This window comes from Chenopodium album, chromosome 25, assembly GCF_948465745.1.
Source record: "Chenopodium album chromosome 25, dcCheAlbu1.1, whole genome shotgun sequence".
Lineage (NCBI taxonomy): Eukaryota > Viridiplantae > Streptophyta > Magnoliopsida > Caryophyllales > Amaranthaceae > Chenopodium > Chenopodium album.
This window is the reverse complement of record NC_137858.1, coordinates 2,733,949-2,761,932: the sequence shown is the minus strand read 5'-3', so window position 1 is coordinate 2,761,932 and position 27,984 is coordinate 2,733,949. Positions and strand designations below refer to the sequence as shown.

The following is a 27,984-nucleotide window of genomic DNA, read 5'->3' as shown; positions in this document are numbered from 1 at the left end:
ATTCAAAAGTCACAGCACTTTATTTCTCTGCTAAAACTTGAATGACAAAACTCTGCAATTTTGGTATCGTGGTATTGATGAATAAAAGAATAGTTTCTATCAAAAAAAATTGCAGCGAACAATGTAGGCATCTGTGAGGAAAAAGAATGGCATGCACTATACCAACCACTTCAACCATCAGTGGCATGTCTTTACTATAAAGGTTTTGGTTGGCATGGACCAGATAGAGGCATAGTGTACTCAGATCATTCACCATTCAAGTGCCTACGATATAAGGCATACTTCATAAGCTCGTAGGACGAAACTACAATCCCAACCGAAGGACCAGCACGGGCAACCCGAGGACTAATTCCTGTGAATAGACCTTTCCAGCCTCCATCCCTGCAATGACGCAATTAACAGATTTAATTAGCATAGTTTGAGCATGCCAATTCTTGTTTAATCATAAAAGAAAAGGCAACAACTTGGTGAGAATTAGAAGCAAATTAAAGAAGATTTGGTACTATTAAAGTTTTAATATAATGATGAATTCATGAGCATTGACGACAGCCAGAAATCCAGAATAGAATGTGTATTTTCATATTTCAGCTCTAGCAGCTACACTACTTGGGGAGAAAATATTCCAGAAGCGCACATTCAAGTTGGTCCCTTCCAAGAAAAAGGCAAAAATCTTGTGAGAAATTTCCTTGGATGACAATATCAATTATCTGTCTCTAACCTCGATTTCCTATTAAATATGATACACATCAGTCAGCCGACAATTTAGGATTCTAAATGAAACAACATTTCATTTGCAATGATAAGATAAAAGAATATCTTTCAAATTATGTAAAAAAAAAAAGGCTCCACAGATCTGAACAAAGCCCTGCCCAAGGCGAAAACTAAACAAGAAGAATCGATAATGGTAATGGCAATGGAATTGGCATCAACAAGAAGGACAGACAACCCATGTATATCTGTCTAATTCATGTAAATTCAGACCATTATACTATGACTTAGCTTTGTGCTAAGTACCGATGCTGCTTACACATATTAGGGTGCAAAACTGGTCTAAAAGCAGTCAACATCTCAGGAGACTACACCAACAGCATAGTTGCCACACTATGCAGTTTGGAAATCACATACAACTCTAGGTTCAAAACCCAAATATATAGATATCTTAAAAGCACAGGTTAAAGCCTACCTCCATATCTCCATCAATGTATGCCTTGTTGTCATCCTCCTCTGTCTAGCTGGATCTTTCTGTTAAGGCCAAAATTAACACTCGTTAGGGCTAAAAAACATATACCACTAGTGCATTAATATTTGGACTACTCTTTTCTACCGCCATCTCATATACCCATGTTTCCAATCCCATTCAAGACAGTGATTTCCATCTTTTTTTGCCAATTTATCTGCTCGGTATCCCCTACTACATACTCCTCTTTTTATTTTTTGATTCGATCAAATACTCCTCTTTTTATTAATTGCTCACTAGCTCCACTTTGATTTTTTGTACTATATAAGGGGTGAAAAAAATTCTGATACATATTTTCTAATGTCAGCTTTTTGCCATTCAATAATTTATACTTAAGATGGTAAAAACATTAAATGGCCGAAGTTATACATGGGCAAATGGCAAAGTGGATTTGTTAGCACAATCAAGGTAGAAAGTGATCATAAATCCCATGATAGACACTTAATGTAAATCACCTCTATCTGCCTCCGAGTTCTTGCAACATCTAGAGGGCATGTGGCAGCTGCAGCAAGGGCACCTGCAATGAATCCGCCAGCAAAATTTGCACCTAAAACACTCGTCGCATTCATTTCATCACCAGTCAAACTGAGAATTCTTCTTCTGATCTAAAACCATACGAGTAACGCAATCTCAACATTAATTTGAATATGCAACAGTTAAGTCAATAAATCTAATTCAAGAGTAAAACTCACAGGTTCAAGTATTCCCCAGCAAATGGCAGAGAAAGGAACATCACGAGCAAGTTGAGCTCCAAGACCCGTCCACAAAACACGATAATTTTGTACTGTAACAAAATAAAGCTTTCATGAGTGATTTAGGAAGAAATACCAAGAGTTTATGGTATACATCAAACAAATATGCTGATACATAACTATTTTTCTGGTCATGAGCTTCGAAATTCATTCCACTCTGATAAATAACGAATATATATCAGTATCACAACACTTACACAACAAGGGTTTCAACTAATTTTTATGCTGTAAAGATGTTAATTTTTTTCTTTTTTGAGGGTGAAATGTACTAAAAGTAAACATAGTATGAGCTTATTCTTCTGACAATCTAAATTAACTATTAAATTCAATAAAAATGCTACCTGGACCCTTGTCCACAAAGCTGTAAAAGAGAATACATGAAACAACCCATTAATAACGAGAAAACATACAGTTTTGCAAATGATTCGCACTTCTGGCAGGGGATACAGCCCCAATCAGAGTTTTCCAAACTCCTGGAGGCTTGACACCAGCTCGAGGATCCGTGAATGCCTACAGTTTTGAGAAAGAGAATAAGGTACAACATAACTGGATAAATAAAACTAGTACTACAAATATTTGAGACAGGTTGGTTCCTAATGGAATCATGCATTTTCTAGAACTATATCATGGTACACAGAAAGCATAATTAGTTAATTACGATCTGACTAAAAATACCTATGTTTGGCTAAATGAGTATAGTACCTTGGGTGCTAAGAAAATGTCATGTATGGGGGAGGCCAAGGCGCTGCTTCTGCTCAAGGCCATGCCCAGGCCTTTGGGGAGCTGATTCTGCAGACACTATCCAGCCAAGGCATGCATGGCCTAGGTGCTACTGCTGCTGCCCTAGCCAAGGCACGTTTAGGCATGGGGGCTGGGTGCTGGCGTGCTGCTACCCAAGTGAATGCACACCCATGTCCAAGGCATGAAGCATGGAAAAAATGTCAAAACTGACCCGAAACCGTGTATTATAGCCTTCAATTTTGGCCAATTTCCACTTATTTTGAACCGGAATGCCTACCATGGACCCTAATACACCACAGGAGTCTATTTGGGTGGGTGCAACCATCCAATACGCCTTAATACGGTCAATTTACTCGTTCGCAACTTGCACCGATTTCGTAAACTCAAGCCTACCACGGACAATTATGACATTATATAATGGTCATATATGGTTACAAACGGCATTATACGACCCTGAAATGCATCCCCTAGGGCCTCAAGACTTTTCGCCACCGGACCCCGTAACCTCCGAAATTCTTCAAAAAACGTGGATAATAACCTTCAATTTTGGAATTTTTTGACCTTTTTTCACCCGGAAATAAAAATTGCCGAGATGTTTACCATGGTCCCTAATACCCTCCGGGAGTCCAAATGGGTGGGTGGAACCATCCAATCTGCCTTAAAACGGTCAATGTATCGGTTCACAACTTGCATCGATTTCGTGAACTCAAGCCTACCACGGACATCTATGACATTATGTAATGGTCATATATGATTCCAAACGGCATTATATGACCCTAAGATGTATCCCCTAGGACCTCAAGACTTTTCGTCACCGGGCCCGTAACCTCCGAAATTCTTCAAAAAATGTAGATAATAGCCTTCAATTTTGGAACTCTTTGACCATTTTTCGCCCGGAAATAAAAATTGACGAGATGTTAACCATAGTCCCTAATACCCTCCGGGAGTCCAAATGGGTGGGTGGAACCATCCAATTTGCCATATAATGATCAATGTATCAGTTCACAACTTGCACTAATTTCGTGAACTCAAACCTACTAGGGACATTTATGACATATAATGGTCATATATGGTTCCAAACTGCATTATATGACCCTGAGATGTATCTCCTAAGGCCTCAAAGCTTTTCACCATCGGACCCTAAAACTTAAAATTTCTCAAAAAGCGTGGATTATAGTCTTAAATTTTGGAATTTTTAAACCTTTTTTCGCCCGGAAATAAAAATTGCCGAGATGTTTACCATGGTCCCTAATACCTTCCGGGAGTCTAAATGGGTGGGTGGAACCATCCAATTTGCCTAAAAACGATCAATCTATCGGTTCAAAACTTGCACCGATTTCGTGAACTCAAACCTATCACGGGCATTTATGACATTATTTAATAGTCATATATGGTTCCAGACGGCATTATATGATCCTAAGATGTATCCTTTAGGGCCTCAAGACTTTTCGCCACCGAGCCCTGTAACTTCCGAAATTCTTCAAGAAACGTGGATGGCCTTCAATTTTATGACATTATATCATAAAATTCGAGCCTACCACGGACATTTATGACATTATATCATGGTCATATATGTTACCAAACAGCATTATATGACACTGAGATGTATCCCCTAAGGCCTCAAGACTTTTCGCCACCGGGCTCCGTAAAACTCCGAAATTATTCAAAAATCGTGGATTATAGCCTTCAATTTTGGAATTTTTTGACCTTTTTTCGCCCGAAAATAAAAATTGCCGAGATGTTAACTATAGTCCCTAATACCCTCCGGGATTCTAAATGGGTGGGTGGAACCATCTAATTTGTCTTAAAACGGTCAATTTATCAGTTCACAACTTGCACCGATTTCGTAAACTCAAACCTACCACGGATATTTATGACATTATATAATGGTCATACATGGTTCCAAACGGCATTATATGACCCTAAAATGTATCCCCTAGGGCCTCAAAATTTTTCGCTGCCGGACCCGTAATCTTAAAAATTATTCAAAAAACATGGATAATAGCCTTCAATTTTAGAATTTTTTAACCTTTTTTCGCCCATAAATAAAAATTGCCCAGATATTTACCATGGTCCCTAATACCCTACGGGAGTCCGAATGGGTTGGTGAAACCATCCAATTTGCCTTAAAACGGTCAATTTATGACATTATATAAAGGTCATATATGGTTCCAAACGGCATTATATGACCTTAAGATGTATCCCCTAAGGCCTCAAGACTTTTCGCCACCGGACCTTGTAATCTCAAAAATTATTCGATAATAGCTTTCAATTTTGGAATTTTTTAACTTTTTATGCTAGGAAATAAAAATTGCCGAGATATATACTATGGTCCCTAATACCCTCCGGGAGTCCCATTGGGTGGGTGAAACCATCCAATTTGCTTTAAAACGGTCAATTTATTAGTTCACAACTTGCACCGATTTCGTTAACTCAAGCCTATTACGGACATTTATGACATTATGTAATGGTCATATATGATTCCAAACGGCATTAAATGACTCTAAGATGTATCCCCTAGCTTCTCAAGACTTTTCGCCACTGGACCTGTAATCTCAAAAATTACTCAAAAAGCGTGGATAATAGCCTTCAATTTTGGAATTTTTTTACCTCTTTTCGACCGAAAATTAAAATTTCCGAGATGATTACCATGGTCCCTAATACTCTCCGGGAGTCCAAATGGGTGGGTGGAACCATCCAATTTGCCTTAAAATGGTCAATTTATTAGTTTACAACTTGCACCGATTTCGTTAACTCAAGCCTACCACGGGCATTTATGACATTATATAATGGTCATGTATGGTTCTAAACGGCATTATATGACCCTAAGATGTATGCCCAAGGGTTTCAAGACTTTTCGCCACCAGACCCGTAATCTCAAAAATTCCTCAAAAAGTGTGGATAATAGCCTTCAATTTCGGAATCTTTTTTTATCTTTTTTTGCCCGGAAATAAAAAATGTCGAGATGTTTACCATGGTCCATAACACCCTCCGTGCACAAGGAAAGGGCATGAAAACACCTCATTTTTAGAAAACACCTATGAGAGTAGCATCTTGGCTTGCCTTAGGGCCAAAGCAATGCTAGGCCTAGGAAAGGTAAGGCAAAGCCAAGACAACAAGGCCAAGGTCAAGGCATCATAAGACATGATAACGAAGGGTGAGCAAAGGAATGGATGAGATGGTTAATGGCACCATGTAGGCCTACTGAGGCCCTTTGGAACCTTGGGAAGTACTTTGAGGCATAATCTTATCATGTCTAAATATAATCTCATCAAGCCAAATTTGAAGGCTATAATATATAAAATCGAACCATTTTCAAATATTTTGTTCCCTGGTGTAGAAAACTGAAAAGGTGATAAAAGATAAATCCCAGGTTCATATTATATAGTTTAGAACCATACATGGTCACTAATCGGCCACATAGAGGCACATATGGTGATCTTGATTTGAAGGGAGACGTGTGCGTAGACAACTAGATCGACACTTGAAAGACAAAGTGACGCCAACCAAGAAAATGGCCCTGGGGTGTTGTGGGGTTCAAAAAAAGCACCACCTAAATTTTTCCTTTTCAAGTTGGGAAACATTGAAAATTACCCAAAACAAAAGGCTACACTTTAGGATCATTTCAAGAATTTTCCCAAAATTAAAGTGATCGTGCGAGGTGTCCCACGGTCATATAAGTTGGTTGGAACCATAAGAGGTTCACCATAAGTCTATAAAGTCCAAAAAATGACATTGGTTCACAATTATGTTCATAAGTAGTCGAGTTGCAAAAGATTGTTCGAATCACCAACTTGCCATACCAAGATCCTAAGTATCAAGAATCCTCCATTAGGTTATCAATTATATCCAAAGTCATTACTTACTATACATACCATTATGATTTTTAAGCATGCATGTATTACAAGGTTTTGGAATCAGGGGTAATGTTTTGGTTTGCCATAGGGCCAAACTAAGGCAATGCAAGACAACACAAACCAGGGAATGCAAGGCTAAACCAAAGTAACAAAGCTAACTCAAGGAGGTCAAGGTAACAAAGCCAAGGCAAGACATCTTAACATATGATGCTGAAGGGTGGGCCAAGGCATGAATAAGATGGATTTTGGGCACAAAGTATTTGGGAACCCCTCAAATCATAATCTTGTCAAGTTTAAAAAATTCTCCGGACACCAAATTGAAGGCTATAAATACACGAAATTGGACCATTTTTGGATATTTCGGGACTAGGCGTTAAAAACTCAAAGGATAGTAGGAGATGCATCCTAGGTCATATATTATTGTTTGGAACCATAACCAACCACAATTTGGTTACATAAAAGCTCGTGGTGGCCTTATGTGAATGAAAAGGGTGTATGCATGAACGGCTAAATTGACAGTTTAAGAACAAAGTGGACATTTCCAACTTCACAAACGTCCTTTACAAATGTCGTGGGGTCCATGAGAAGCACCCAAGGCTCTTTCCTTTCCGAGTATTAAAAAGTCAAAAAATGTCCAAAACTAATAGCTATAATCCACGCTTTCGAATCGATTTTTGGAAAATTTCCCAAAATTATATTGAATGTGTTAGGTAACCCAAAGGGGTAAATAATTTGGTTTGAAACCATAAGAGGTCTACCAATTGGTCTATATTCTCTATAAAGTCCCAATAATGAGTTTGGTTCAACTTTGTGGCTATATTGAATTTATGTTATATTGGCAGTCAAAAGCTGGCCAAGATAGTTCTAATCACCAATTTGGCATCCCAAGACCCTATTAAGGTATCGCGAATCCTTTATCGGGTTATCAATTATACCTAAATTCATTTTTTACAGTACCATACCATTATGTTGTTAATACGTGCATGTATTACATAGGTTGTTTACATCATACTATAATATTTTGTACTATACTATCCAATAAAGGTATTTGTGTTTGTTACTCAACACCAATCAATGTTGACTTTGGTTAGTTGTTTACAATTGTACACAATGAAGTCAATGAAGCCTTTTTTTGATGAAAAAGTATCCATAACTATTGAACATCATCTCATGGTTGGCAACAATAATCATTAATTCATTATTGATGATAAATCAACATATTTGCAATAGTACATCTACAATAAGAGGCTTCTAATAATAAGCAAAGCCACTAAGGCATTTCATAAAGACACAAAAGATGCATGTTTTTAAACTTCAGCATTCATACTGCAACCACTTTCCAAACTCCTATTAGTGAAAGGTATAAGAAGATATCAAAGACAAAAATGATACCTGCATACGTGTTCGTGCCAGTTCTATGGGGTAACAAGTAATGCATGCCAACGTGCGAGCAGCAGATCCAGCTACTAAAGGAGAATATGGACTCAAACTGGAAGCATACTGCTCAGTAAGCTCTTCTAGAAAATTCCTCAGCATGTCATAACAAGGTAAGTAAATTCCCACCTACAATTCAAAAAAAAAATAATAATAATAATTTCTTTCAGATGGAAATACACCCAGGCCTTGCAAACAGAAAATACTTACAGTGGGAATGGCCAGTGCTAAGCTAGCATTTGTACCTCTCCACAATCTAGAAAATCCTTCCTGCACAATCATCCCTGTAAGACCTCAATAATTATTAACAAGATTCAACAGCCAAATAAGGAACGGTAAGAATAGGAGGGGGAGGGGGGACTGATCTATGACATGGCATGTGAAATGTACTATTTAATTTCCTAACATATCCACTAAGAAGCCTAACAAATAGTTATTGCAGTACTTAACTATAGTCAGCAGATCACGAATAAAATCTGACAATTATGACTTGTAAATCCAACTTTAAAAAACAACAATGCTATAAATTATATGTAATTCACACTCAAAAAAGGTACGCTGCAGCCATTAAGACTCAAAAGGCAGCACATTGGTAACAAAATACGTGTTGCACGACGTGGGGGAAAAACCTAAGAGACAAAATAAGAAAAATATTTGCATCTATTTTAATAAAAACCTCACCCCTACCAATCAGGCAATCATAAGCACCTTCACCTAAATTTAAACCTTTACTGAAAATGAACAGTGTACACATGTTCGAACAGCAAGGGGGGATAAGGTTGACATATTGTTAACCAACACATGAGCAAGTCATCCAAAAACAACAGTTTGCTGACCTGGCGTGTGACTTTGAAGAAAACATCATAAGTTCCTTTATATCGAGAACATTCACGAGAACATGTTGATCCATCAGCACGGGTTATATCATTGTGTGGCTGTGTAGATGTAGATCTGGGGTGTCGAAGCATCTGGGACAACAATTAAAAACTGGATTAGTTAGAAGAGTAGAAGATCAGCTCCAAAGGCAACCAAAAGACACATATATGCAAGACCACTAAATAAGAGGTCTTCCATCCCCAATAAGAGGGCTAGCAAACAGGCTTTGGACAAGATAGGACGAGCAAAAATAAATTTACATCAATCCTTGTCTCTAATTTTAATCAATCCTAGTCTCTAAGTATACCATTAATTAGAGCTTGCTGACTTTGTCAAAATGCTAAATGAACCGATCACGCTATAAAGTATCCAAAACACCATACATACCTCCTATGTCAATGAATAAGTGTTTAGCATCAGAATACATATATATAAAAATATAACTGCTCTTAGAATTGATTAGAGAAAACGAAATCCAACTTCTCTAGTATAAATTATGGAGATCTGTGTTTTAAGCTTAATGCCTACCTCAAAAATGTAAAATCTCAACAAGTGAAACATATAACAGCATCTGGGTCGCCAAATATCTTATACATGTATTGGAAGTTTGGCGATTCAAAGATATACAAAATTCAATCATAATAAAAATTATACAAGCTTGAGGGGAAGGAAATTTAGCTCTATCGATAAATTCCTAGCTACTAGTCATTTTTGCTCATAGTGTGGCAAGTGTAATGTGGGGTTGTATTTAACGGTGCCAATTCATAACAAAATTTGCCACGTTATTTCTAATAAAGGAAGAAAAAAAATACCGTATTTGTTTCAGTGTAACATGCTGGATCACATTGATTTTGATAAGGGACGCCAGCAGCCTGTGCTTGTAACCTTGTCTGCACATATAGAAATTAATAAAAGGCATTATAACATTGTTGTGAAAAAACATCAAAGATGATTGTATTCACTGACATGAAAAACATGACATTGCTGAGAAGTTTGATAGCCGACGTTATTAATTCCTTACAGAGGTGTGAAAAATAGGAGAAGGGAATACTAAACAAAATTTCTCAGTCACTTAAAACCAATGTTAGATTTCTCACTACCATAGCAGTGCAAGTTGTTAGAAGCAATATGGATTGTGTATGACCTACATAACAAATTGCTTAAGGCCAAATTACAGGTTGCTAAAGATTATAATAGAAACAGCACAAGCCATACACATTCAAGAATTCTAAATCAAAATCTTTCAATCCATAACATATTCCAGCCTTCTCTGGTATAATAGAAAGGAACCACATTGGGCGAGTGAAAGGTGAACCTTCATTACTTAAGTCACCAGGACACAGGCGAGTCAAATCCATTTATATCCAACAGAATTGCAACTAGCTTGCAACTCACTAAAAGAATTTGATCATTTTCTCAACCAAGAGAGCGGCCAGTGCCCAGTACCAAACTAGCTGCATGAGCTAGACCTACTCCCTCCGTGTTTTTTTAGTGTTACAATTTGACCGACACATAGTTTTAGGCAATTTAATTGACTTAAATAAAATAAGAGGTAAGTGGGGTAGTTGAAATATTAGGAAATTGTAAAAGAAAAATAATGGGGTTAATAGTTTATTGAAAAGTAATGAATGTGAGAGGAAATATATAATTGAAAAAGTAGTAGTGGATTTGGATGGGGACCATGAGAGTAGAGAAATATAATATTTTAATGTGGTTTTTTGCCAAAAAGGAAGTGTAACACTTATTAAAACACGGCCAGATTTGGTAAGTATAACACTTATTAAAACACGGAGGGAGTAATAGGACACGAATCTTTTAATATGAAGACTAAATATGCCAGAAATGAGTTAAAAAATGATATCATCGTGTACCAGTACATCAATTAAAGCCGTCTAGTTCCTGATGTATATCCACGGATATCCTTACATAATCTAACATTCATGATAGTATGTATGAAAGGCGAAGATCTTGTGCGGATGCGTTAACTTCAGCACTAAACTTAAATAATCCCAACGAGACCTTGTTCGGATGCATTAACTTCGGCACTAAACTTAAGATATTCCACTGAGACTTTCAACTTGCAAAACACACATATACAACTCAAAAGTCCAAGCAAACCTAGCAATGCTGCATTGGCTAAGGAACAATCAAGTACATAAACTGTCAAGTTTACCACTAAACATAATCTTCATTTACTAATCACACCTCTACCGACGATTAACTAAACAGCTTCGATTCTAGCTGATATTGTTACAATGTCTACTGTATGATTGAGTTTCAGCAAATGTCTGCATCATCGAAAAAACAAATTGCGGAAGAACACCTTCGTTTGTACAGACAGTACAGTAAATAATTTATTCAATTGAATACTTAACGAATTCCAATTCATACGAAAATTCGGCAAATCGGTGCTCAAATTACAAAATAATCTAACCTAATCAGGAAAATAATTATGAAAATCGATGCATTAGCTGAATCATGAAAATTTAATTACAATGCACAAAATTAAAAAGCATTAGAAACAATAAGAGAAATCGAGGAAAACCTTGGCAACATCAAGAGGATTGACGATGAGAGCGGAGATAACGGCGGCGGAAGCGGCGGAAATCGCACGCTCACCAAAACCTAAATTGAAATCAGCTAGGGTTTTGATTCTGGAATCTTCATCATTTCCTAACCCTAACATCGATTTATCAACATTTTCATCAAATTCAACTCTATTCGTCGCCGCAACAGCACCTAATCGAGTCGGAAGAGTGTTCCTCGCACCTCCCATTGAAAAATTCGAAGAAATTATGAACTAATTTCGAGATTTTGAAGTGTTGATTGAAATTAGTATTCTGGAAATTTGGAGTTTTGAGTATGAATTTTCTGGAAATGAGAAAGAGGAAGAAGATGAGAGAGGATTGTAGGAGAGAGAATGGTGGCGTGGAAGGAAGGGCGCCAAAGAATAAAAGCGGGAATTTGATTCAGCGTGAGAGAGAAGAATCGAAGAGGTTGGCAATTGGCATATTGACGTGTTCGCATGGTCATTGCATGCGTAGGCGGTTAAGGAGGATTGTGTATTGTGTAGTGTTGCCACCCAAAATTGTCTAGAACCATCGTCACTACTCACTACGCACAATATATGTCACTCGTTTTTAAATTGGATGGGTCATATTTTATATTCTAGACCCAACCTCATCAGTCGTGAACTCGTGACATAAAATATGAATAGTTCTTCCCTCCGTCTACGATTCTTTGATATTAGTGAGGATTAAACTCGTTCTCAAGAGAGGTAGAAAGTGATGGAGTATGTGATTGTTTTATATTTACTTTCTCATTTTGTACGTTAAAAATTAAAAATTGAAAGGACATGTGATGCCCATGAGACCATGACCCTTATGAGATTTTATATGAATGTAATAGTGGTTTAATGATGACCATCAATTAATCTAGGTTGTGTTGAGTTAGGATTGTTATGGACTAGGTTGGATATAGTGATCCATAATTGAACCATGATGTCTCAGAAGTGGGTTTGGGATAAGCTTGAGCTTGTGTTAGCTAAGTCGCAAGTCAATTAGATTTAGTTTTGGGTTAGGTTGGGTGGTTCAAGGGTTATTTTTTTTCAAGATTGGATGTGTTATTGGAAGATATTTTAAAGAAAATTGTGAACTTGCATATAAACTTATGACATACTCATTTTGAAAGTCAAGATATATTAGGCTACTATTAACCATGGGTTGTGACCATGTAAGATAAAGATGGTTAGTTGCTCGCGTCAATCAACCTAGTGATCATCATCAAGGATATGTTTAATGTACTTTATTAGCAATGTTGATGATCATGGAAAAAAAAAGTTTAGATTAGAAAAAATAAGCTAAGGTTTAAGTTATGGTTTTATATACTAGTATTTATTTTTATTTTTTTTGTTTATGTAATAATTATTTTCATTTTAACTTTTTTTATATACAAATTAATCAGAATAGTAAACTCATTACAATAATAGATTGATAGTTACTATTGAGTTGAGCTTAAATAACACCTAAAATTAATCTCACTCAACCAACATGAAAACCCATATTCAAAAAAATTGACCAACTTGAGGGGGTCCCTTTAGTAATGAGCCAATAGGGTGAAAGATCTAAATTCTTAACTAGATGCAACAATGAGAAGTAACTTTCATTAACTATTGATGATGGTACTAAATCATAAAGATAGCATTAGTCACCGAAAAAAGAGACAGACGAAAGTAGTTAATTACCTCTGACAAAGTCATCCCCAAGTTGAATATTCACAAATGCAAATGGTACTCAGTAATATTTTGATAATTCTCCGCCAAAGAAATTTGCATTGGTGTAGGCCCACGGACCCACCATTAGTGTGGGCCTACACCATTAGCTGTCAAAGAACAGCCCCAAAAATCAAGCCCAAGATCATGCTCTCAGCTTTTGGGCCCATTACCCGCCACCATTTTTTTTCCTTTTTATTTTTTAAATTAAATGTTTTTTACTGTAATTAAACACCAAAATAAAGTGATTGGTCCCAGGAGCGTGCTTATGTGATTCTGTGAATATGCAGCAGCAGTCAGCACTCAACAGCAACTTATGGATTACTCCAGAACCCAAAACGCAGCGTATTGTATGTGTTTAGAATTACTGTTCATCATATTATACTCCAATAATACTACTGTAATAATTAAGTGATGTTAATTTTTTTTGTTTATAATTAAAAATTAAGGGGAGACAAAGATTGGAGAAGGAAGAAGAAGAATTGGGAGGACAGGACAGCCGACAAAAAGCGACAAAAAAAAGATTGCAGTGCCTAATCATAAGTTTGTTATCAATAAGGACCAGAATTCTCCTTCGTGCACTTTTTTTTTGGTTAAAATTTGCTGACTAGGATATACAATCCTACTCCTACCCCAACCCCAACCCCCATCTCATGCTAATTTTTCATTTTTAATGTACTCTCTTCGGATCTTTTCACTTGTCTTGCCGAGTAATTAAGATTTTTTAATGTCAACATTAACTAACAGCAATTTCACCAAGGCGTTACTGATGATCGATTTAACTCAACATGTTTATATAATATAGTGGCACTAAGCTAATACAAGTGTGCGACATTTGATCAATGAGGATAGAAATCTTCCATGATCTAAGCTAATATCTTGTTAGATGCAAATTGTTGTATACTTGCATGCAATAATATGGACCTTGCACCACCAACATATGGGCTATGTCACACAACGTATGTGCTTAATTCCTCAACTTAATGAGTGTTTGGGTAATTGGGTAATAGTCATGTATTGCGATCTATTAACATTTCTTTTTACCTTTGTAAACCTATTGGTACGTAAATTTAACAAAACACTTATAGGATACAATACTAGCAACAAATCATAAGAACGGTTACATGATTAGTCATTCAATGACAAATATTAAAGTCGGAATTATGCCCAGTGGTCCTAAAAGTGCATAATTGCTTTGCTAAATCTAACAATTTGGATCTCATGACAGCCAACGTGTTGCGAAGAACACATTTTGTGCATTTCACAATTCAAAAGAGAAAGAACCAAGAGAACATGTGCTCAAACTTTTAATTAAATTAAGGACAATGAGCTATCCCAATCAAAGAATTCTAACCACTCGAAAGGGATTGGATTTACAAGGAGAAGATTTAACCAACATAACAAAGTACCTGACTAGTTGCTACGTACCCAATACGGATTATGCAATTAAATCTCATTAAATTAGAATATATTGCATGCATTCATAATAATTACATATACATAGAACCAAAAAAGAAATACTATTTGTAAAAAAGAGACAAGAAATTAGAGAGGACCACCCCCAAGATTATAAGGTGGAGCCTGCTATGATTATTCATTAATCTTTGTAGGGTTTATAGGAGAAATTTTAAGGCCAAAAAATTCTGAACAAAATTTATAAAAGCTCTTATGTAGATAAAGTGCATTGCAACTTGGTAGTGGAGATCTAATTTGCCACCCCATTCTCAACAGTAACTAGACATTGTTGCTTCCCCTTTTTGTGTTTTAGTATTTGACCAAAAGATTTATTTTCATAGATGTTATTCTTGTGTTTTTGTTCGAGTTTATTTAGCTGATCTTGCATAAAATTAGCAAACAATAAAACTGATTCATAGTATATAGTAATTTTTGGGAAATGTTAATAAGTTGGTTTTTCTGTGTATGTGCTATATCAATAGAATTTTTTTTTTAAAACTTTGTGATCTAGTTTGTGATTTTCGAATGAATTGATGTGGTTGGGGGTGGGATTACCCCTCTCCTCAACTTTCAAGTATCATAAATCGATCAAGTCAGGGTCTTCAATTCAAACTCGTTTCATTACCTACTAGGCTACCAAAAAAATTAAACTATCACAAAAGTTCTTAAATATTGTTTAGTCTACTGGCCGGTTGATACTTGATAGTTGGTCATCACGATGAGTCAATGACCTTAAAGTCGATCATGACATTAATACCTAACTAGATATTTTATAACCTTTCAAAATAAGGTAAAAATAAATAAAAATAGAAAAAAATAGACATTTTACAAGGTGACATTCTTTCTAAATATGATTAGCTTTTATCAATTAAAGTTGAGAATAACTTTGATAATAACGTCTATACTAAATTTCAAAATAGACCAACATAATACACATTACTCGTTCTCATTAGTCCAAACATCCATTATTAAAGATAAATATAACTACTACTGTAGTACAAACATTTAACGGAGTGATAGTATATTTTTCATTTATTGTAAGTTTGTAACAGAGTATAGAATGGAGTAGCAGGTTTCTGTATTACTTGTACTTGTACAGTCTAGGCTCTAGCTAGTAACTACACATAAAAACATCAATCAACTCGTAAAAATTTAGCAAATCTCTAGTAACTTTTTGTAATTATGATCTAATTTGAATGTTAGATTCTTCGAAACAAGGATTTGCGTGATTAAAAAGCTTTGGTAGCTTGAGTAGCAAGGTGATGGGTTAAAAACTTAAAACAGTTGAGCTCAGTAAGATATGAAAAAAAAGCAGCCATCATGTCTAGGATTTTCTGGAAAAAGAATGCCCTACATACATACACTAGGCTATAAACATTTACCACAACACAGTAAAAAAGTTGTACTGTACTAAGAAAACCTGTTTCTGTGTACATCCCCTGCTCTGAATTTACCTCACATCACCAATTCCAAGGTAAAAATTTCCTGATTGTTGCTTAGTTTTCAATAGCTGTTATATATAGGTTTCCACAGAAAGTAGGGTACAGTACAGTACAACAAGACAAGTAGATATATGCAGCAGTTTGTGAAGGTAAAAAAAATTGATTTACAGAATTTTTTTACTGTGTTTTACAGCGCTGTAAAAAATGGTCAAAGACAGTGGCTGAAAACAGTTAATAATTTAATATGCTTCCTTGTTACAAGTAGTTGTGAGGTGAGCTCTACTACCAAAGTTTGCACCAGAGAAAAAGACCAAAACCACAGAAAAAGGAAGGGCATGCAAGTTGCAACACATTGGCCAATATCACCCTTTGTTCACAGGTTTACACTAACACCACTGTTTCCAACTCTTTTTTCAATTTTCAAACATCATCATCAGTACCATTTTAAGCAGGTTTTATTTTTATTTTTTACTTCATTTTTTAATAAATTAAAATAGATTGCAAATTAAAATTCATCTACTTTATTTATTGTTGCTTGGCTGCCAAGGAGTATTTATTTCTAGTAGGGAGATGATTTAGGCTATAATGGGGTAATTAATATATTTTGTATACTATGTCATTTTTGAACTTGTCAAACATATATTCCATTCTTCAAATCAAAATTTGAGATAAATTTTTAAACAATATTTAGAAAAAATATTATGTACACTGTTGGCAATTTTGTTTAGTGATATGAATCTAAGGTTTAGGGCCTGTTCATATTTACTGAATTGAGCTAAACTGAACTGATTGGAGCTGAACTGAACTGAACTGATTGGAACTGAACTGAACTGAACTAAATTGAGCTGAAATGAATATTTTATGTGAGAGGGAAATTAAGAGCTGAACTGAACTGAACTGATTGGAGCTGAGCTGAACTGAACTGAACTGAAATTAAGTAAATGTGAACAGGCTCTTAGTCGGTATTGTTAAACTAGTTCGTCAACTTAGGGCCTGTTCATATTTACTTAATTTCAGTTCAGTTCAGCTCCAATCAGTTCAGTTCAGTTCAGCTCCAATCAGTTCAGTTCAGTTCAGCTCTTAATTTCCCTCTTACATGCTCAATTCAGTTCAGTTCCAATCAGTTCAGTTCAGTTCAGCTCCAATCAATTCAGTTCAGTTCAGCTCAGTAAATGTGAACAGGCCCTTAATGTAAAAATGTGGGATTGAGGATCATATGAGAAAGATATTATAGTAAAATGCCTAAATAATTAGTCGTTAAACTCTGTAAAAAAAGTTTAAGATAATTATTGTACCTTACTAAATATGGAGTATCAATCGTTCAATGTTATCTCAACAATAAAAGCACAACGTGTATATGGCTTTATTCCAAGTGGCGACAATTAGAACCAAATATTGTTTTAATCGAAATTGTATATATACAATAATTTTGTATTCAGTATTTCATTTCATTTAAAGATACAACATATATTTTTTTTATTTACTCCGCATTTCTTTTTCTTAGTATATGAATCCATTAGGATTTTTTTACTGCATATTCAATTAGTGCATGGTTTTTTTTTTTTTTCAATCAACTACCACGTCGAAATGAACACCAAAAAAATTATAATGTCTTCCAAGTACAAACTCAAATTCAATAATATTCACCACTTAATTAAGCATATAATAATTTTAAATAATTATTAGTACTACTAGCTTAATTTTATGCACACTTAAAAAAGCTAAGAAGATAGGTAGGTGATCATTAATAACAAAAACCTTTTCTATATACTACTAGCCTATTAGTACTACAATTAACAATAATAACAATTTAGATAATTAGCTTCATTTCTCTCATAATTACCCGCTAATATTAGCTTAGGGAAAAACTTTGAACAAAATCCCCTTAAAATCACTTGTAATAATTAATTACTTAATTAATAGGAGAAAATCCGACCCCAAAAATCGTTGACTAATCAACGAGCAGCTTGCACACTCACAAAAGATAATCATCAACTTCACATTTGGTTGAGAAGAGAAAATCTGGACCGTCCAAATCAAAGTCGCCGGAAAAATCCTCGAGATCACCATGATCAAACGACGTATAATCAGGAACAACATTATAATCATCAAGTATAGTTTTAGGCGCGTCATCGTAACTAAACAATCCATTCAAAAACCATGATATATCCAACTCCATCTCACAATTTTCATTCACCGGTAAACTCATCACCTGATCTTCCGGTTTCCGGTCACCAACAAATTCGCAACTACTACTGCTAGTGCTAGTTGGGGTGTTAGTACTACTACTTACCGTACCCCCACCTCCGATATCCTCCATTTTTATATTTTCTCTCTCCTCCACGTCATCCCCTCCTTGATGACACCGTAGAACAGAGGTCGGCGAACACAGCCTCTGAGCCACCTCATCATCCTCCTCAAACTCCACAGAAAGTGACGTCACGCCGCTTTCCGGCAACGGTGGTCGGTAAAAATTGGTCTGAGCGAGGGGTCCACGTAGTCGGAGAGCAGCTTTGTCATAGATCACGGCAGCTTCTTCGGCAGTATCAAATGTTCCGAGCCAAACTCTTGAACGTTTCACCGGATCTCGAATCTCCGCTGCGTATCTCCCCCAAGGACGTTGCCGGACTCCCCGATATTTCCGGGTATTCTCGTTTTGAACCCTCTTACCAGATTTCCTCTGTTTTCTGGGCTGGGGTTGGGCTTGGGATTGGGCCACCGGCTGGGCCGGAATTACAGGGCGGGTTATTTGAAATCGGATCTCAGAGACATGCTTTACAACTCGGGTTCGACAAGTGGGTCTGTCATCTTCGTCACCGGAAGAGTCAGTAGCATCGTCATCTCTTACTGAAATTTTGACGATTTTAGGGGAAGGAGATGGAGAAGATAAATGGAGAAGCTTGGTAGTGACACTTCGGTGTTCAGAGTATTTAACCGATCTCATTATTTTAGGAAGTTTTATAGATTTGTTCACATGAAGTGAAAAATGGAAGATCAAAAAGGGGTTATTGAGTAATTAGCAGAGGAAGAAGAAACGATAAACCCTGTAAAATTGGGGTTTTAGAAAAAAAAAAAGGGGAGATTTGATTTTGATTTGATAAAAAGAGGAGAGAGTGAAGTGAGTAGAAGAAGTAAATTAGGTGGAGGGGAGGAGAAAAACGGGGGAAGAGAGCCTTTATAGGAGGAATTAAGAAGTCAGCATTTTTGTAAATTAGCTACACGTGACATATGTTTCAAGGAGTATGTTTCAAAGATTTTTTTTTTTTTTTTTTTAAAAAAAAAAAAATTTGGGTGCCAAGTTTTATACAGTATTTCAAAGATTTTTTGTTTTTTTTTTTTAAAAAAAAAAAAAATTTTGGGTGCCAAGTTTTATACAGTATTTCAAAGATTTTTTGTTTTTCTTTTTTTTTGTAAAAATAAAATTTGGGTGCCAAGTATTTTGTTCAATTTATATTTAATTTATATTTTGTAATATACTTTGTTCAATCTTTAGAATTTTACGGAGTACAATGTTTGTACGACTCTAGTTTTGACTACGGTGTATCTTATACGTTGTACAAAATATTTTGATAACATATAGTTCTATCAAATCTTGTCAAATTTAAATCAATATGAACTTCTCAAAATGGTAACTTTTCATAATTGTAAAAACGATAATCATAGAAAAGATCTTAGTTATATAAGATTGTATTATTGTAATTGTATCAAACATTACCATATGAAAGAATCAATAAAATATTTTTACATAATTATCATTTTTTTTTTTGGTTTTTTGGTAATCAATTGCATTACATATAAAAGTTTGTGTTATTGTTATTCCTCATTACTCAGTTACTCTTATTAGTTATTACAACTATATTTGAAAACTCTTTGCAACAATTTGTTTTTGCATTGGTTTGATTCAATTTACTGCAATCATAAAAAAATTGTCATCTACTCTGAAGTCTTATATATGAAATATGAATACATTGTTATTGAATCAATTCGAACATGAATGATAAAATTTAACTCAGACCGATGTTAATATATATATATATATATATATATATATATCATAGAGATTTTGTTGATAAATTACTAATACAAAGTATATATTTGTGCTTTTTTATCTTCCACTAATAAATTACAAGTTGCAAGCGTGTTCCCTTTTCATCTTATTTGATCTATATTTCACTTTGCAAGTTTGCATGATTATTTTAAATTTATTTATTTTTTTTTTTTTTACTGTCTTCTAAAATATAATATGTTAAAATTGAAATCAAAAGTTCTTTCAAGAAATTATTGAAATCAAAAGAAAGAGAAAAAATCATGTTTATTTATTATTTTTTTGGGTTTAAGGTAAATCATGCATGCATGTATAACATGTAAAAAAAGATAATTCATGTATTAAATTAGTGCTCAATTTAACGTGAAAATAATACAAATGTTATGATCGTCATAACGGAGCAAACTATCTTGTATTCTTTTGAAATCTCACAAAATTGCCTTTGCATTGTAGGTATATTGCAATATGAAAGAAAGACTTCGACATTTGCATATGCATGTAGCTTGACTTTCAATACAATATTATAAATTATCAAGTAAAAGCCCTTTTTTGGGGTTTATTTTTCTTCACATGAACATATTACATGACAAATTGATTATCCAATTATCGTATCTAAATACCATTTCGTCTCGTAATTTATCATATATAAAGATATTGTGACTACGGATTACTATTATTTTAACTTGAAAAAGAATGTGTCAGATTTTATGAGTATGATAGTATGTACTTCATACTCCATAGTTTAATAATGGTCCGAGGTAGACTGAAAATTTTGTACCAACTATAGTATACATGTAGCTAGTTTGTTGCTCGCATGAATCTAAATAATGATTTAATAATAAATCTTGCTAATATTTAGTAAAGTCAAGTCGATCTTGAGAATCACTATACCCTTTGAAACTTTACACGATAATAAATTAAATTGTAATAGATTAAATTCTACGAACATACAACATAATGCACACCAATCTTGGTAATACTGTTTAGAGATTGATTTATATAAATATTTTGCCCACTCTTGGGTCCATATATTAAGTGATAATATATACTACAGCTAATATATATTAGCTCTAGAGCATTAATTCATGATTCATGAACAAATTTGACCCACCATATTCCTAGTATCTTCCATATAAAGCAACCACTTTGTTGTATAATTAGTTTTCAGAATGATATTATCGGTCTTTCTTAAGAATAAATAATCCACTTTATAATATAAAAATTTTGATTTATCAATAAATAATTTAAATTTTAAGAATGTAGGCGCATGTTTGATTTGAGCATGATAGTGATACATGATATCTTTCTATTATTAGTGGTAATGGGCCAATATTTTAGAATTTACGCAATTTTTAATTTGATGCATGCAGAACATGAAAATCAGTTTGTTCTTAAAGTGTCTCCACTAGCTTAACCCTTCATCTTTTTGTTAGCACTCTAATTTTTAGATAAACAAATTGTTTTCATTCATATAGTTTTGGAGTAGGAATTTACGTACTATTGCAAATCAACAAAATTATAATCTTAAAAGAAGATTTTGTGCTATTCAAATGACATACTATGGACTTCGTATATATAATTTTGAAGTAGGAATTTGCCTACCTATCATTGCAAAATAGCACAATTTTCCTAGAATATAATTTTGTGCAATACAATTTGAAACAATAGCAACAGCTCTTTAGAATTAGCATGGGAACGAAAAATGGAGAGGTAATTAAATTTGTTCATTTCTGCAATTATACATAGCTCATATCTATCTATATCTATACTTCTATACTTTATTAGTATTTAAAAACTCAAACCAAAAAGACATGTGTCCTCATTCTATTACACTTCTCCATCTTCTTTTCCAAGCCAATGTGCCACATGTCATCTTATATGTTTTATTTTTTTTTTATTACAATATCTTTCTTCACTCTTTCATTAAACCCTTCATCTTCATCTCCCATCTTCAATTCAACCTTTTCCTTTTCGTATTTAATTTTAGTTCCCCTCACCTTCTTTTTTACAAAGCTTCATTTTGAATCAAAGTTTAAAAAGATAAATTTCTTTAATCATGGTTTTTGTTACACATTATACCCATACTAATTTATTGATATTTCCTCACTCATCTCTCAATACAATTATCTATGAACAACCCGGGACAGAAGGCTAGTTATACACTAATACATACACATAAGTCATTTCTCTTATAGATGCATTAGTACATCACATGGGTAATCTACCTACGTAGTAGCATGAAGTAGATTTAGAATGAACAATCCCAAAAAAAAAACACTTAAATTAGACATGCCAAATGCAAATCCTTCAAATTGTTAGGCAGTAACTCATGTCATTTAACAGTCTTTGTCATGTTATTATAATTTTTGCAGACTAAGCATTAAAAACCCTTAGTAAAACTTCCTAAAGTCTTATGGATTATAAATGAAAACATGTGCATCTTGTGAACTTACCCAGCTACCACATAAAAACCATGCTTTTATATTTTTAATTTATTTTTGACAAAAAAGAAATTTTGACACCTTATCAAAAAATTAATTTAATCAATAAAAAATGAAAATAAAAATCACTAGAAAAAATGTCAAATATATTCCTCAAAATAGTAAAGACAAGGCACATTACTAGTATAGTTCATATACAAAAGACATCCAAACATAGGGAAAAAATGCACTTTCAATGGGATCATCCCTTAAAGATAAAAAAAGTTGAAATAAGTACAACTATGTTTCAAGTGAAGATTACCTCCCAATTTGCACATACCAATTTCAAAGTTTGTAATAAACGTGAACCCATTTAGCTTTGAGTGGAGTAACACTATATAGTTTCATGTCAACTCATCTCAAACTATAGGGTCATTATTTATGAAGTAAAAGACACCTTTTTTAAGCATCAAGAGGTCACTAAATTGAACTTATCTTACTTTCTATTTTTAACACAACATTTATGTTAAGTGGTTCGATGATATGTTTTCTCCCTTTTCTTGCTATACATTCAATAACATCTCGAAAGTACCTACACTGTAAATATAGTTGAATAACAATGAAGCACGAGCTTGAAGATCGAATCAATGATGTTGATTCAAGGATACGAGAGTACGACACGTATTCTTTATAAGCGACAATCAATCGTTCAACATTTAAGTTTTATGCCAGTAAGGAGTATTGAATTCTACTTAAAATATCAAGTGGTATTCTGGTCGATTGGGATTTTCTATGATAAATAGATAGCACGACAATATTTGCATAGATATAGATTGGCATAGAACTCCAATATCAAATATTGTTCCATCCTTCCATATGATTATGATTTTAATTTTATTGATCGACATGAAAGTAGGCTATATAGCATAGGTTGTGTATTAGAAGACATAAGACATTGATATATAGTTTAAAGCCCATACTAATATTTATTAGCTTGCTTGACGAAAAGTGTACTTCCAATATAGTAGTACGAAGAACTCCATACTACCATTATTGCCAAAGCTAGCAAATCATGCATGCTATAAGTCAGAGAGTATTTAACACAATCACTAGGATTCTATGTTGGATTATAGCTTACAAGTTACAACTTGAGCATGCATTGCCTTAAATTAGGTCTTGCTCGATTAGTTGACATTTACATAAACACTTTTTTCCCCTCGAAGGATTGACCTATCCGCCTAAGGTATATATAGTTCGTACTTCATATACATTAGACCACTTGCTAATTTTCAGATAATTAAAGTTTGCATACCTTAAAAAATATATATATAAAGTATATACACATATAGGGTCGGGACAAATGTATGTTTTGAACTGAAATGATTGTTGATGTCTCATTAATTTGTGGTTGCCTCCATTGATAGTAATTTTGGAGCCTACTACTCTACTATTGTCTAACACAGCAGCACATATTAAGTGACACATCCAATGTTTTTAATCCTTGTTTTTGTTAGTGACACAACAGGGACAATAATCAGGCCATCTCACTTCTATGGCACATGATTCATTTGTCGGACAACGTCTCTCACTCTCTTGCCAAATTATAAAATTGGGAAATTTGTATTGTGCCTTTTCTCCCTCATGAGTCATGATAGATCTTTTCAAATAAATAATATAAATAAATAATAATCCGTAGTAAAACTCTTTCTTATCTCTTTTGATTGTAAACGTATTTACTTTTGCAATTTACATATTGTCATATTTTGTATAGTATACTATATTACTATTGGTTTAGTTTCATTATATACTTCGTATTACTTCTAATATAAATTTTATCTTGTTCATGATTCATCGTCTTCAATTATTTATATTCTATTAGTTGGATTTTGAGGTATTAGAATTTGTTTTACGTACATGATCATAATTTATTTCTATAATGATGTATAATTTAAATGTAAATAAGTTGTACATCAATATAAATTAATACTTCGTATATCTTAAATGGAATCCCTACCTTATAAAAAGTAGAAAATAACTCTTAGGAATAGTGTGCTACCAATTATACCCTCACTGTTGTGTACAAAATTATGTGCAAAATGTGTATTTACTTTTTTACCCTCAATAATATGTTTACTACCATTAATACATTTAATGTTCTTTTTTCAGTAAACATATATCATCAATTAATTCGGTTTTTTTTTTTTTTTTTTAACAAAAAATATATAATGCTTTTTTTTTTATTGACTAAAAAAAAATTTAATGCTTTACACTTCATATGATGTTATTATTATTATTTAAAAAGCAAAAAAAAATTGTATGTACGAATAGATGATTTATTATCAAGAGACTATTTTATCTAATTGTTGCCTGAATGTTAATGTTTATGCGAGTTGCAGGGTGTAATTGTTTCTCTTTTTAGTTTCATATAGTTAATCTCATATAATTTATGTAGAGTAATTACTAGGTTGGGTAAGAGTATAGCCTTTCAAATAGTAAATATTTCGGAAAATTGTTCTATTATTGCATATGCAATGTTAAATTACTCTTTTAGTATATAATATGTGCTCTATGATTTTTGAATTGTATTTAATCCAATTCTAATTAATTTTGTAGATGTTTTTGCAATATTACACTGTTGAATAATTGCATAGATGTTTCTTGAGGAAAAGTTGTGCATGAAAAAACGAAAACTTTAAATACACATTTCATTAATTTATCAAACTATTTTCCCTAAAACCCAATGTTGCGAAAAGTTTAAACATAACCCAATATAAACATCAAGAAAGGACAAATCACCTCGCGCGCATCGCGCGCGTTGGCTACCCTAGTTAATTTTAAATTTAGAATATTCTCAAAATCATACAATAACTAATATCTTAAATCGTTTAACACAAAATACATCATTTACACTCTGTAGATTTCCTAATTCTCGTTTAAACTCTTCAAGTTAATGTTGTTTCACTACCATAATAGGCCAGGAGAATTTTCCTTTATATAGTAGATTGTCTAGATTCATATAATTGAACGCCTAATAACAAAACTAGAATGATAATGAGGTCACTAAATCTTGAAAAAAAAATCACGTTTATTGAAGGAGTCAACTTTGGACGAGGTGAAGAGGCTACAAAGCAAATAAAGGGGGTTAGTCCAATAATTATATAATTAATCTTGAATAAGTTGGCCAATAATTTCCTTGTACAATTTGTCTATGTTGGAAGCCTTGGGGTCCAAGCAAGTAGGATTGATGTACACATAGATAGATACCTTGACACTTATTGGTTCCCGTCGTTTTCTTTGGCACTTGTCATTGATTTATATATGTATCAAACCTTTTATCTTTACTCTACTATATTTAGTGAAACGTGGGGAGACTTTTGCTAAGAGTTTACTTGCTACATCTTCTACTACCATTTACTCTTAGTTGAATCTTGACTTGACCAATTTCTTATGATTATGGCTATTCAATTGGATAAAGACATGGAGTTTGGTTATAAATTTTTACTCCATCTTGAATCTTGTATGATGTTTACATATGTATCAATTAGTTTGACCAGTGAAGATGGATTCTATTATTATTTATAATTCGAATCGTAGATAGTGATTATACTCGTAATATATATGCCAATATGTCACTTTGTTCAAATTTAATAGTCACATAAAATTTTCAAAGTGATTTATGATGAAAATTCTAAATATACCTTTAATTTAAGTAGCTGACAACCTGATTGTTTAGATTTTCAATTCAAAAGCTTTTACTTGTTGTTGTATTCCACAAGACATCCATTCATCAACAAGATCCTCATACGACCAATCATTCATGAAGACTTGGTTGGTATGGCTCAACTACTACAATTAGTGTAATATGATTGCTTCTTGTTCAAGGCTTTTTACATAATTAGTTTATTTACTAAAAAAGGATAATAGATATGACACTATACGACGATCATAAAAAAAATTCTAAATATCGGGTGATATCTTTTCGAGTAAATCATTTAATATCTTTAATTACAAAGAAGCTAGGAAAATATGACGCCTTTTTCTTATAAATTTTTTCATTTTCAAAGGTTCTATGCATAAGAAGTTTGTGAGAAGTAGCCCTGAATTGTGGGGGTCATCTAACGACTTCCTATTTGTGTTTTTACCTTTACACCAAGTCAACTAGGTACTTGAATGCTTAGATTAGTAGTATACTATGATTAATTAAGGTAATATACCATTTTACTAATAATAATTAAACAAATGAAGAGATCATATCAGCTACAGGTATAAAGCACAAAGGTGGAAGTGTACCAAATAAAGGTAGACATGAAAAAACTTGCCTAAGGTCATTCATTATTGGAGCTTGCATGGAGTCAAAAGCCTCTTTCACTTTGATTGAATATGGTTTCTTTCTGCTTGTCCTTCTTATAAAGTTTGAAGAATGGTAGACTGAAAATACTTCTACTCTTCGAGAAGGTTGCCAAGCAGATAAGGTTAACTAAGTACCCAGATATATACAAGTATAATCATTTTAAGATTTTGTTTTTAATAAATATATTCTCGTATAAATTCTAAGAGAATCAGATGAATTAAGGCAATGAAAGCTATAGTTGTAATTATTATTGAAAGTATTTTGGAAGGGAAGAAGTAAGATTTTATAGAGCGTATCTATGACTTTATGTAATACTCCGTAAAAGATTAATACTTCCTCTGTTTTTTTTTTACTTGCAACACTTCACTTTTCACGTTTGTCGATGCATTATTTCAATCGTTTATATCTTTAATTAGCAATATGTAAAAATTATAAATGTTAGACATTAAAATAGTATAAAACGAGACGAATCTAACAAGATCACACATGACTATATTTTTTCTTAGCTATAAATCGTTAAAGCTAGTCAAAGTGGAGTACATGAATAGTGTAAAAGTCAAACTGTTGCAAGTATAAGAAAACGGAGGAAGTAGTAGTTTCATAAAAAAGCCTCTATATCGTATACATATTACGGAATATAAGTCAAGATTACACAAGGGTAAATTTTATGTGATAGGCTGACAAAGCCCATTACATGCAAAACAATTTAACAGACATCAAGTACATGTAGCAATGTACAGAAAAACAGTGAATTTTGTAGCATGATAAAATCGAGATGTCGTTTCCTAATTCTTAACTAATCCTTAGATCTTGCTGCAATAAAATTCTTCTATATGAACTTATGAAGTTATCAAGAAATTAACCAGATTATCATTAGTCAATGAAGTTGTTCTTGGGTTTGGAAGTATACTATATGTTAATAAATTAGCTAGTAATAGTACTACTAATGATGCCAAATTGTATTGGAGAAAGGGTCTGTTTTAGTTTATAGTGTTGTGCTTTCTGATTGAAACAAACACCAAACTCTTACGAACATTTCAACCGACAATATTGACCATGAAAAACTTAGTGTTTTTTTGAGTGGTTGATTTTTAGAGTGGAGAT

General features: G+C 33.6%; 2 protein-coding genes across 2 annotated transcripts; both read right to left on the bottom strand.

Moving 5' to 3' along the window:
* Positions 1 to 42: 42 nt before the first annotated feature.
* On the bottom strand, positions 43 to 11,897 carry LOC145613214 (mitochondrial carrier protein MTM1-like). Its single transcript, XM_081668276.1, has 10 exons — positions 11,443 to 11,897; positions 9,710 to 9,787; positions 8,858 to 8,989; positions 8,232 to 8,291; positions 7,980 to 8,150; positions 2,400 to 2,499; positions 1,930 to 2,021; positions 1,693 to 1,842; positions 1,184 to 1,242; positions 43 to 381 (listed from the first exon to the last, which is right to left on the bottom strand). The coding sequence occupies exons 1-10, from the start codon at positions 11,671 to 11,673 to the stop codon at positions 246 to 248; spliced, it is 1,209 nt and encodes a 402-aa protein (XP_081524402.1). The 5' UTR covers positions 11,674 to 11,897; the 3' UTR covers positions 43 to 245.
* A 5,799-nt stretch (positions 11,898 to 17,696) lies between these two features.
* Positions 17,697 to 19,221, bottom strand: LOC145615229 (ethylene-responsive transcription factor CRF5-like). The gene has a single exon (XM_081670294.1). It carries the CDS (start codon positions 19,006 to 19,008, stop codon positions 18,040 to 18,042), a length of 969 nt encoding a protein of 322 aa, XP_081526420.1. The 5' UTR covers positions 19,009 to 19,221; the 3' UTR covers positions 17,697 to 18,039.
* Positions 19,222 to 27,984: the final 8,763 nt, after the last annotated feature.